General features: G+C 37.0%; 1 protein-coding gene and 1 long non-coding RNA gene across 2 annotated transcripts; both read right to left on the bottom strand.

Annotated features, from left to right (window-relative positions):
- Positions 1 to 3960: 3960 nt before the first annotated feature.
- On the bottom strand, positions 3961 to 9021 carry LOC140144683 (adhesion G protein-coupled receptor E1-like). The gene is made up of 8 exons (XM_072166492.1): positions 9006 to 9021; positions 8202 to 8268; positions 7816 to 7876; positions 7336 to 7421; positions 6659 to 6779; positions 5488 to 5529; positions 4711 to 4770; positions 3961 to 4074 (listed from the first exon to the last, which is right to left on the bottom strand). Exons 1-8 carry the CDS (start codon positions 9019 to 9021, stop codon positions 3961 to 3963), a joined length of 567 nt encoding a protein of 188 aa, XP_072022593.1.
- A 912-nt stretch (positions 9022 to 9933) lies between these two features.
- On the bottom strand, positions 9934 to 12154 carry LOC140137615 (uncharacterized). Its single transcript, XR_011856873.1, has 3 exons — positions 12049 to 12154; positions 10546 to 10652; positions 9934 to 10027 (listed from the first exon to the last, which is right to left on the bottom strand). It is a non-coding gene; the product is annotated as an uncharacterized lncRNA (long non-coding RNA).
- Between the last annotated feature and the right edge of the window lie 221 nt (positions 12155 to 12375).

Raw genomic sequence — 12375 nt, 5'->3', positions numbered from 1 at the left:
TGAATGCATTCTGAAAATCCGACAATTTCAGCATGGTTGGTGTCTTCTTCATACTCTGAAGCACAGCCATGGCATCAACTGTTATGGCGCTATTTTCTTTCCATATTTGCTCATTTAAATATATCGCTCCGCGGCTTCGTGTCATCAATTACCCTTGCCTATTATTCTGGGTAGTCGATAGTCAGCCGCTGTGGGATCAAGGCGTAAGCATATTCAATCATCTATATTATGTTGTGATCACTTTGTTGATACGGAATTAAAGTTTATTTGTGAAGTATATTTTGTTATCCGTATATTTCTGTTCGAGTCTTTCCCCGTCTCGCTGGAAGATCCATTGGCCATGTATCTGGTTTAATTTCTTAATTGTTTAATTAACCAAATAACTGGCGAGTGGATTTTCATATCAGTTCTGAGTCATATCACAACTAGCCTATTAGAACTTTAGGCTGCGGGACATCTGAAGGATCTTCCTGCATCAGGTCAGGTTGTGTGGGAACAACTAAAGGATCTTCCTGCATCAGGCCAGGCTGTGGGGCAACGGGAGGATCTCCCTGCACCAGGTCAGGCTGTGGGGCAACTTGAGGATTTTTCTGCAACAGGTCAGGCTGTGGGACAATTTCAATGGCATTTTCAATAGCGTGCATCACACTGGCTTTGTCTGTGGGGATGTACAGGGTTCCATCAACAGCACACATCAAACCATTGACATCTCATACTCGCCGATTGTTTCCTCAGTTAGGAACTAAACTTGGTCGGCTGTCTTGGATTATTAGATATCTTCCAAGTAACTCATGTTCCTCACGCAACTTCATGACATTGTCTCCAATACGCACTTTCCTTTTCGAAAAGGTCTTCAGCTTAAGCTTCTTTATTTTGTCCCACACTGAGATTCTTGATGTATAGATCAAATGTTCAGAAACGAACTCCTCAACGCAATTCTGGCCCTTCTCTGCAAATTGAGAATATCACTTATTTGCCTCATCTGACACAAGCGCTGATGAAACCAGACTCTGTAATGGCGTTTTCTCTTTGAACGGATTGTCTCCACAGTGCAACTAAATCAAGTGACGTATCTTCACAGCATTTGCTCTTGACCTGACTGCAATCTCTCCTGAGAGCTGATAATGTCCAGTCCTTACAAAAGATGGAAGCTTTTGGGAAGCTTTTGAGGTATCGATTCACTAGTCCGGCAAGATGAAGTATGGTAGTGACTAGTCGGTCCAGAGCGGCTTCATCTCTACTGAGCCCAACTAACCCACCATGTCCCTTTAGCTTCTTGATTTCCTGCATGAGGGCTTGATCAGTGAAGAAGCGGGTGAAGGGTTTCTCTGATGTTGCCACTACAAATTCACCAGATTTCAGTGAATTCCATGTTTCTGTGTCATCTTTTTCAAGAGCATCAATTTGAGCAAGATGGACTGGCATTCATTCATTTATTCATTCATCTTCATTTCATTCAAATATAAAACATTATAACAGCACAACAATTAAACACATACATTGTCCTAACCAAAAAAGCATCAGACGGGCATAGTTTAGGAGATCATGAGCGAAGAAATATTGGATAAGGCTCTCTAATGATGACAAGTAGCCCTCCCAGTCACCTGAACGACAAGAGCTGATGAGACGAAGAACACTCTCTACCTGGTGAAGATACTGGATCAAGAACTGAGCGAACTTGCCAATGTCGTTTTCATCTTCCAGTGGCTTGACATTTCTTGAGTACCAGGATTGGATTTCTCCAAAGATCTCTACCATCTGTGGGAGTTTGCTCTTGAGATCACTGCACTGGATACGAACTGGACATTTTGAAAGTCATTTTGGAAGTGTTGATAAGATGGCATCATAATTGCAAGGCTGGTAATGATGTGGTGCTCATCGGTTTGCTTGTAAGCTTTGCCACCGAAGATCCCACGAAGAGCTGCTGATGTGTATGCACCATTTTCAATAGCACATGTGTCAAGGCCAGATCCATCAATTGTTGTACCAAGAGCATGAAAAGCAGAAAATGCAATGTGGAGACCTCCCGGTCTTAGGATCCAATTAGTGTTTCCAACTGACTGCTGAATCTTCAAAGCACGGGAGTAAAGGTCAAGTTCTAGTGTTATCAGTGTCTTTCTGCGAGGGCCGACGACAATGGCAGATATTCCTGTGATAGCAGTAGTGATTTAGTAGCAGCCCAAGTTGTCATCACATCTTCTTGCCAACTTCCCTGATTTACGTGTTTGTTCTTTGATTGACAGAATAGAGTTATTTTGATTCATGTCCTTTGAAGATTCATCATGGCTATTCTCTTCACTGTCCTGTGTCTGTTCGCTTGCCAGCTGCCGTTCAGTTGATGTTGTCCCCCTATCCTATGAAGACTTATCATGACTTTGCGTCTCTATCTTCACTGTCCTGGATATGGTTGTCTGCCAGCAGAGGCTCGGTTGAGGTGGCCTCGTTGTTATCATCAGTTGCAAGGCATTTTGCGAGAGGCCAGATGTGAGTGAAGTCTTGATTTCAAGATTGTTTCGCTTTCCTATCCTGTAGGTTTCAAATCTAAGTGGAGTGGTTTTGATGATGGGCTCTTGCAGTATGTTCATTTCAAATATCATAGATTCCCGCCAGGAAAGTTTCTCTGGTATAACAAGTGGTTGATTCATCAGCTCTCCAGCTTGTACCCATCGCTTGAAGGGTTGTTAACTTGAAAATGGGTTTTATTAATCTTCTTTACAAGAATGTCTATAATTAAAAAAGCTTAAAAGAAAGAAAGGAAATGGGAATCAATGCCATATCTCAACCCTTGCTTTTGCAGAATCAGAAGAGAACAACAGGAAATGCCCTTCATAATGTTCTGCACCTGCAGTAACAGGTTAATTGTCACTGGATGCCCCTGAAATGATCAAATAATGGTAAATGTTGTTCTTGTATTGGCCAAGAAAAGAGGATTAGGCCGAGAAAAGCAATGATGACTGAAAAAGGGACATGGGCAAGTCCGGGGGTGGGGGGTCTGGGGGTTCCAGCTGCATAGAGACCCTAGCTACTACTCCGAAAGTCAGAAACAGACACTTCTGACTATTTTAAAAGTGTAATAAATCAACTCAGAATATTTCAAATCCTACAAAACAACTTTAGTTTCATGAAAATTGGTTCTTTAACTGGCTAAAATGCTGTTTTGGGGGTCCCAAAATGGATGACCCCCCAGAAAGTGGGTGGGGGTCGGGAAAATTTGAACCCCGTCAATTTCTGATAGTTTTGACCCTTTAGAACCCAGAACTGCAAAAAAATCAATTTTAGCACTCTAGTCCTACGGGAGCTGTTTTCTTGACATACCATACTACACTATTACTGGCGCCACCGCGCTATTGGCGCCATCAATAATGTTATCGGCGACATCAATATTATTATCTGCAACACCGCAACCGGCGTTGTCTTTATCAGTTGCATTATGTTTGTCAGCATCGTTATTGATGTCATCAACAACGTCATGGCTAGTGTTTTTTTTCTTTGTCATCTTCAGCGCTATTTGCATCATCTGCAGTGTTTTCGACGCCAGCACCTTGACTTGCACCGTTATTGGTGTCATCAACAACGTCATGGGTAGTGGATTTGTCCTTGTCCTCTGTAGCGCTATTTGCATCATCTGCAGTGTTTTCGACCCCATCAGTTTGATTTGCATCGTTATTGGTGTCATCAACAACGTCATGGGTAGTGGCTTTTTCCTTGTCATCTGCAGCGCTATTTGCGTCATCTGCAATGTTTTCAACGCCAATACCTTCATTTGCATCGTTATTGGTGTCATCAACAATGTCATGGCTAGTGGCTTTTTCCTTGTCATCTGCAGCGCTATTTGCGTCATCTGCAGTGTTTTCGATGCCATCACCTTGATTTGCATCGTTATGGATGTCAGCAACAACGTCATGGCTAATGGCTTTTTCCCTGTTATCTGCAGCGTTATTTGCGTCATCTGCAGTGTTTTCAACGCCAGCACCTTGATTTGCAAACCGAATTGGTCAATCCTCTTTCAGTGTCATTAACAACGTTTCTAGATCTTTCATTGGTGTTCAGTCGTGACATTGCAGTGCCCATAGCCTGGTATTGAATAATAATAATAAATAATAAATAATAATAATAATAATAAATAATAAATAATAAATAATAAATAATAAATAATAAATAATAAATAATAATAATAATAATAATGATAAAATAAAACTAATGATAAACTAATAAAGCTAAACGTTTGTCTTATTATTATAAATTACAACTCCATTTTTGGTGTACAAAACATAGGACCACCAACATTTGAGACTGCTCCCAAAGAAAATGACACCCATCGAAAAGAATGTTGTTATAATAATAATAAATATAAGAATCTATATTTAAATTACCAAAATACAAACAGTATAATATAAAGAAGAAAATTCAGGAATAAGGAAGGTAATTCAGGACAGAAAAATAGACTTCTTAAGTCCAAAGTCAACACAAAAAATAAAGGTGATATGTACGTCACAAACGTTTGTGTAATTTTTGGTCATTTTGACCGCGCACTTTGTATTTAATAATTATGAACAAAGTTTTCGTTATTGGACTGAGCTTTTGATTTTTGTAGAATCGCGATAAAAGACTTTGCTTTTAGTAGAGATTCTGCTGGGATCCAAAGCTTGATTTTTTCATCTATAATCTATGAATGGTGCAATTTTTAATTAGTTTTATATTTTGGCTTACGTTTATATGGTCGACCCGTCCAGTTCTTCTTCTCCATTCGCTCTTCAATGCATTACGAACCTGAAAATCAATAATTTAATCAGTATTATTTATCGATCTAGATAGTACTTGAGACCACACCAACAGAAGTTGAAAGTGTTTTAAACCAACTTCTCTGTTTAAACACAAGAGAATCAAATCATGTCTACATTATAAGCATTGGGGGTAACAAATAACCAAAATAATATTAGTTTATATTAAAGGGGCATGGTCATTTTTTTTATATATTCTGTTTTATACCTAACATTGAGGGCTGTATCTAAATAATCTGATACAAAAGTTTTGAATTCAATAAATTAAATTACACAAACGGTTTTGATGCAAAAACGTGTTTCACGTCAGCCCATAGAACAGAATTGTGGTATCCCACCATGGGTGGATGATGCTATCATATTTCGCCATAACATCTAAACATCCAGGCTTAAAATCTGGTATATATGAGAACAATTGCGAGCTTTCTTCTGCAGCCAAAATCTCTAATAATAGGATAAAGTGTCGGGAAGGGGCTATCGACCTGGTCACACCCATTAGATTGCCTATAATATGCGTGCAAAATATTTGTGAATATTAAACAATATTTAAATGTTGTTTTTCTTTTTGTTTGTTTATTGTTTTAACGCATACGGTTTGTATTTGCTACTTGCTACTTTGGGTGTTTTAAACACAATTTGATTATATTTGGACCATTTTATCCAAGGAAATTCGAATAGAACCTTTTTACGGGTTACAATTACGTACCTCTGAGTTGACATAGCAGGTGACGAAAACTAGATAGATCCCCTGAATTTAACAGAAAATAATATTGACAAATGTGTAAACATATCATGTGGCAGAAATGGCAAAAAAAAAAAAAAACCTAGAGGAGAACAATATACATAAATCATGTAGTAGACCAAAACATTAAACATCATTCTTTCTGTGTTTAAGTAAACGGTCGCACAGTGCAAAATACAAGCTTGGGTCCTGATGCGGTGTGGATCAATCTATAAGCTGAAGCGAGCAATGTGAAAAAACATCATATTATGCTTGTAGCCTATATGGAAAGAAATGTAGAACATCCAACAAGGCAAGTGACAAATATTACAGCTACCCTTTTTTTTTTTTTTTTTAGAGGTATTATCAATAACAGACCATGTTTACAATACAACAATGGTAATGTCCTTGAGAAAACAGGGGTAGTCTTATTATTAACATGTTATTTACGCATTCGGCCCTAAATTACAAAGGTAAAAAGAAATCGTGACTTCCTTCCGATTTTCAATTCAATAGTATTCAGCATTATTATACATTAGAGTGTCACCTACAAATAAGAGCAAATGTGTATACCTGTTACAAATTTGTGTAGCTGACCTCAGAACCAAAATAAGATTTGACACACCGGAAACGGTAAAAATATTATGTGTATCTCCTACGAGATTAGCTCGATATGCACGTTTTTAAGGGAACATCAAATTTTATTACTGAGTTCTTATTTGATCTTATTTTTTCTTTCCTAAAAGGCAACATTTTATGTTAGAGGGAATAAGCCCTTTTTTTGTCATTTTACATAATTTCAATATTTGTTTTCTTTATGTCAGCTACAATTTAAACCATTTGAAGAGATCAAATGGTATTTTATGGCCGTTTCAATTTGGTATTGTTTAGTCGTCTTTGTAGATATAATTATGTATAGATTTTCTCCATTTCCGAGACACAGAATCCTAATTTAATTTTACTGCGCCAACACCAATTGCAATAAGAGATTATAATCATATAAAATATAGAAGCGCTACAATGTGCAGAAGCTGAGATATGATCGGAAGCAGAACTTTTGAATGACCGTCGTACAATACTCTTGCTTTATAAACATGTACGATGACTTATGAGGTTTCCCCATTGATAAGCGTCTACACCCGGTGTCCACACTCACCTGCAATGCACTCAGTAAATCAAAAACGTACGCGACGTTTATGTTGGTGTTGCCAAGGAGCCCAATCAGCCAAGTTACTCCAACCATTGGAAGTAACAAGACTGTACTTCGCAGTCCAATTCTGTTGGAGAAATAGAACAACAAGACATTGCTTAGGTGTAGCTATGTTTTGACATTGCTTAGGTGTAGCTATGTTTTGACATTGTTTAGGCGTAGCTATGTTTTAAGTGCTAAATAAACAAAATATGCCCTTTTTGTGATTTTGGGTCCCTTTAAGAATTTAACGGTTTCAGGTCTTACCACTTGTATATATAAGGTGTGATCCAATCAGACTAAAAGAGACAATTCTGAATAGTGTCTTATCACCATCTACTCAGTAACTTAGCACACTTTACTGAAATTCTGATGTCACTAGGACACATGGTTGAGAAGTTATGACTATATTTGCCTGTATTTCAAATTGATAATTGCTACCTTTGAAAATATTGAATGATTTTGTCACCTATAATTGCTACCTTTGGAAATATTGAATGATTTTGTCACCTATGATTGCTACCTTTGGAAATATTGAATGATTTTGTCACCTATAATTGCTACCTTTGGAAATATTGAATGATCTTGTCACCTATAATTGCTCTGGAACCAAATGTTTCATATGTTATAGGTCGATAACCTACCTGATGGAATGAATTCCGTCCTGTTTATCAGCCTCAGCTACTCCCAAGGTTTTGCACACGATGATCACTAGGATTACTAAGTTAATCTAAATGATAATAATAATAATACCAATAAGGTCATCTAAATTAATAATAATAATAATAATAATAATAATAATAATAATAATAATAATAATAATAATAATAATAATAATAATAATAATAAAAACATCAACAAGAATAACAGCAGCAATAATAAATTCACACACACACAAGTTATGAAAAGTAGAGGTGCATGGACAAGAAACGGCCCAAGTGCCAGATCATTTGCGTGGTTTAAGTCGTAAATAACCAAAATATTGGTATCGTTCACTATTTGATGATGATACTTCTTGAAGCATTTTAAAATATCAAATATTACTACTTAAGCTGATAATTAAGTTTTAAAAATGTCACTAGTGTCCTTTACGATAGTCTTGCACCCCTGAGCCAAATACTTACCGTCAGAATGGCGATTACAGGGGCGATGAAGGCCCAAATAAACTGTCCTGTCAACCAGCATCTAATGAGAACAATCATAACGGGGCACGTATAAATTGCTTTTTTATAGAAGACCAATTAGCGCCATTCATTTTACTAACAGTGAACTCCGACAACAACTAGATTTATTTAGCTACAGGTATTACAAATATTCAAATTAAAACGTGGATTTTGCTACTGATCTGAACACTAAGTGTTTTAGATTGTCCGTGTTAGTTAAGCAATGCAACTCCTTGGGTCATTGTATTCGCATTGTCAACCTTTATAATATAAATTGTCATAAGACAATATCATACACTATAATAAAAGGTCATACAATGATCATGCACATTCTGGTTATACTATACCTATTGTGGTCGTACAAATGTTCTCTTCCAATTGAAGCTGTAATGGTGGTCATTAACATAGGCACACCTGATCAAGTAAAATACAAAGTTTTGTGTGAAGTTCATGAAGTTGATGTATTGTGTTCATGGAGATATTTACCTTAAAGGTACTATAGTTTACAAACACACCATTTCATGTTATACAAAATAAGAAAGAGATGATTCTAAGTCAAGCTACAGAATATTATTAATCTTCTTCACTAGTAATATTGGGCTATTCCAGTTGAAATATAATTCTAAGGGGAGAATGCCTCCCAGTCAGAGATCTTGCCCCCTCCCCTGTTGCCCCCAAGTAAAAACCCAAAATTGCAAAAAATTTTAACTTTTTGCAGCAATTTTGCGCAAAATTGGTTGATTTTGCCCCCCTTGAAATTCACTTTGCTTCCTCAATGCCCCTCGAAAAAAGCCTGGCACCGCCACTGTGCCTTTCCCTTTTGGTCGGCCATGACCCCCCTCCCCATTATCACCCTTTTGGCCTGTCCCTTATATTACAGTTTCACGAGACACATGTTTATTTTGCAGTCACTTTGGCCGAGTGAATCGAGTGAAACATTTGAGCAGTTTTAGATTACTTTCATTTCTTTAGAATGATGACTTTTATAATGTGATTTTAAGTACAGTTCCGAGCTCCGCATCGTGAACCACGTACCAGAAAAAACAGCAGATCACATGAAGGGATCCAGTTTTTGTTAATAACTAAAGAAAATATAATCATAGCACGGGAAAAGAACGGCTTAAACTACTCAATGTACTACGATATATTACCTGCAAACAAACTCATATAGCAATTGCCGGTGTTAACTCAAGAAATCAGAGAATGGCGCCAGCACGGGAATCAAAACCTCAACTAGCAACTCAAGGCATGCTAGAAAGACGCATTGTGATTATTGTGGTCTTAAGTTTTCCCCGGAATTCGCTAGTTTAGTTTGTCTTTTATTTATTCATGCCCTTACCCCAGCTAATGACGATGTAAGCAACTCTAAAATTTCTCTCAATCCCGAAAACGAGCACTATCATACGGTAAAGATGCAGAGCTTCGACGAGCATGCAGCAAAATACAGACATGAGCATGTTATACCGCAAGATGGTTACTGCAAGACAGGCGATCTGATGAAGAAGAACAACAGGGCATAAAAAATAACATGAAACAGTAGATTTATTTATAGCAAATAGCAGAGTATAGCTCTGAAAGAGATGATAGAACTAAGTAGGTACTAAGTAGGTACCTGTATTTAGTTCAAGGTAATATGTGTTAGCATCGGTCATAAGCCAGTACCTTGAATATGCATAGTCGAAACCGTAATTATTATAAAACGTCGCAATTAAATATTTTGTTTTGCCAAATTAAGATCCAGTGACTTGCCTTACCTCTTGTATCGAGCACTTGATTTTTTTAAAATCTTGCTATATATGGGTAGACTTTATTAACATAATTCCATAATAACCAAGAAACAGTAAAAGAGGTTATGGAGGAAATATGTAGGAAATGACTGAAAGCCACTAAGGCTTTCATATGGTCATTCCTATTTAGAAAATAAACATGAAAAAATAATGAAATCGACCATGAGAAGAGCTATTCAAAACTTTAGTGAATACTCTACTAATGTTTATTGAGCATTATTTCATGTATTTTTTAATGACTTACAGCAACTATTATGTGCAATTCATTACATACCTGATTCGATTTGGCGCTGCTGCTTGCAAGGCTCATAAAGTACGCTAATGCCATTGCAACCATCAGGTTGGCATGGATCAAGATCCTTTCCTTGTCCAAGGATGTTCGTTTCCTACGTAAAATACATTATAGAGAAAAGGATATTAACAATCATTAGTATTTGTTTTAATTTGTATTGTAGTTTTTATGAATTTAAATTGAGCTTTATATTTATCATGTATTTTTAACCCTATCCTAATACAGTCCCTAAAGTTTTTCATCCAACATATAACGCTCGTATAATACTCTCACACGACTTAAGCTAATTGTAGATTCATCTTTTGCGCTTGTTTTAAGTGTAACCCACCATATTACTCGGTGGTATTAGCCCAAACGTCAACATTAAGGTGGGATGGTCTACAGATAAATACATAGGTTTCGACACTAAAATAAATGATTTTTATTTTCCTCTTGTCAGATTACTCTGATGTGGTAAAATATGTTCAGATACACATTGCCTTTCATATCTGGAGCAAAACTTAACAATATTGCTTTAGAAATAGATCAATTTAATTAAGATGTATTAATCAGTGTCATTTCCATGATTATTAATACTATTATTATAATCTTAAACGAAAAAAGTGCACTTACCACAAGATTGCACAGATGACCAAACCAATACACAATGCGGCGAGAGAAGTACCAATGAGAACCTTTACCAACTTGTCTATCACGGGTGAGTAATTATTGGTAACACCCTATAGAAATGGTGGGTAAAATATATATTTTGATCATTTTGTACAAACATAAAACGTGTGTGTGGTTTCAAGGCACAATAATGGCAATACACATGATGTTGTATTCGTAACTTACAAACAGACATGATTTGATGATGATAATAATGTAATTATCAGGAATAATGTGAAAGGGGGATCAGTTTCGGTATATGCTTTTTAAGGCTGATCGAGCTATAGTCCAACATATTATGCAGGCCGGGTATGCGTGGCTTTGCGAGAGATACTGCATTTTCAGTTCTCAGCAGCCTATTTTGGTTCTCTACTTTGATTTTCCTTTTTTCCATGTTGTAACAAGCTGTTAGGCTCTATTTTTCCTCTTGATGTTTTCTGCAGCTAAAGACATCAAACTATAGATGACCTTAACCCTAACCCCCTCCCCCAAATACCACAAAATAACACAGGGTGGGAGGGACCGGGCAACACGCGTAGGGCACCCGGGCAAAGCCCACATCAAGATCGTTTGGGTTAATAAGGCATATGATCAAAAAGTGACCATCCTAAAATATGGCCAAAAACACAATGCAATCGGTGTACAAGGTTTTAGGCCAACTAGGATTATTGCGGAGGTATAATCACGTCCAGGGGTAACATAATCCCGTTTATGCCATAACTAAACCAGCAACCAGACGATGGTAGTCAACGTCATTTAATGAGGCAACAACCTGTTACAGCCAATATCGTAAGCAAAAATGACAATGTGACGGCAATTTTTAACACTGCCTGGACGTTGGACGCAATATTATGCCCAGAGCTGAGGTGCGTTTTTGGCTCTATTGGCCCTGTTACAGAAAAAAAAATGCGCACAAAATATATTTCCCAGTGCAATGTATTTTCAAATGAAAATAAACAATTTTGGATTAAAAATGAATGGAACTCGGACTGGCCGGTTCTAAAGCAAGAGTGCTAACCATTATACCAGCTAACCAATGTAACATACATGTGAATTTTCAGGTATAATATATCGTAGTCACACGTGAAAAAGAAAACATACTTTACAGTGGAATGTACTATCACGCCCCAACGGATTTAGACTAGTAACATATTGCTTGATAACATAAACCACTTTGGGAATTATTTGTCATAGTTTTGTGCTTACATGGTAAACCAATGACGACATCAAAATTAAGTCAATCACCTTTCCCCCCCCACTGCCCTGCAATGATACACCTTTTTTGACCCCACCACCCTCCTTTTTTGCATGCTCAATAACCATATAAGGCCAAAAACCTCCCTCAGAGAGAATTTTATGGACTAGAATAATTAAATGTCGCACTACAAAATGTGTATTATATAGCAGCTTGTCCAATATGACGTTTTAGTTAAAGAAAGAATTTGTTAGCATTATTAAAGAAATTACCTTCGAAAATTCGAAAAGTACAGCAAAGGTTGTAAGATGGGTAAATCCACAGGTTTGGAGTTTATCATTGGTATCTGCCTCGTACGTCAATGAACCTTCTTGTGACCACAGACTAATATAATATTAGACAAAGACAATAATAATAATTAGAATCATAGCTCTTTCCACTCAGTGAACTTAAAGATTAGACATCAGTATGGGATTACTGTGGCCTACATTGTTTTAGGCAATGTAGAAACTTAACATTTTAATAGCCCGCTTTGTATATTATATTAAAATAATTAATGAAGTCTGCTGTGTGCTTACTGTACTTGCTGCCAGTTATTC

The sequence above is a fragment of the Amphiura filiformis genome, chromosome 2 (genome assembly GCF_039555335.1).
Source record: "Amphiura filiformis chromosome 2, Afil_fr2py, whole genome shotgun sequence".
Lineage (NCBI taxonomy): Eukaryota > Metazoa > Echinodermata > Ophiuroidea > Amphilepidida > Amphiuridae > Amphiura > Amphiura filiformis.
This window is presented reverse-complemented; position numbering and strand designations above follow the sequence as displayed.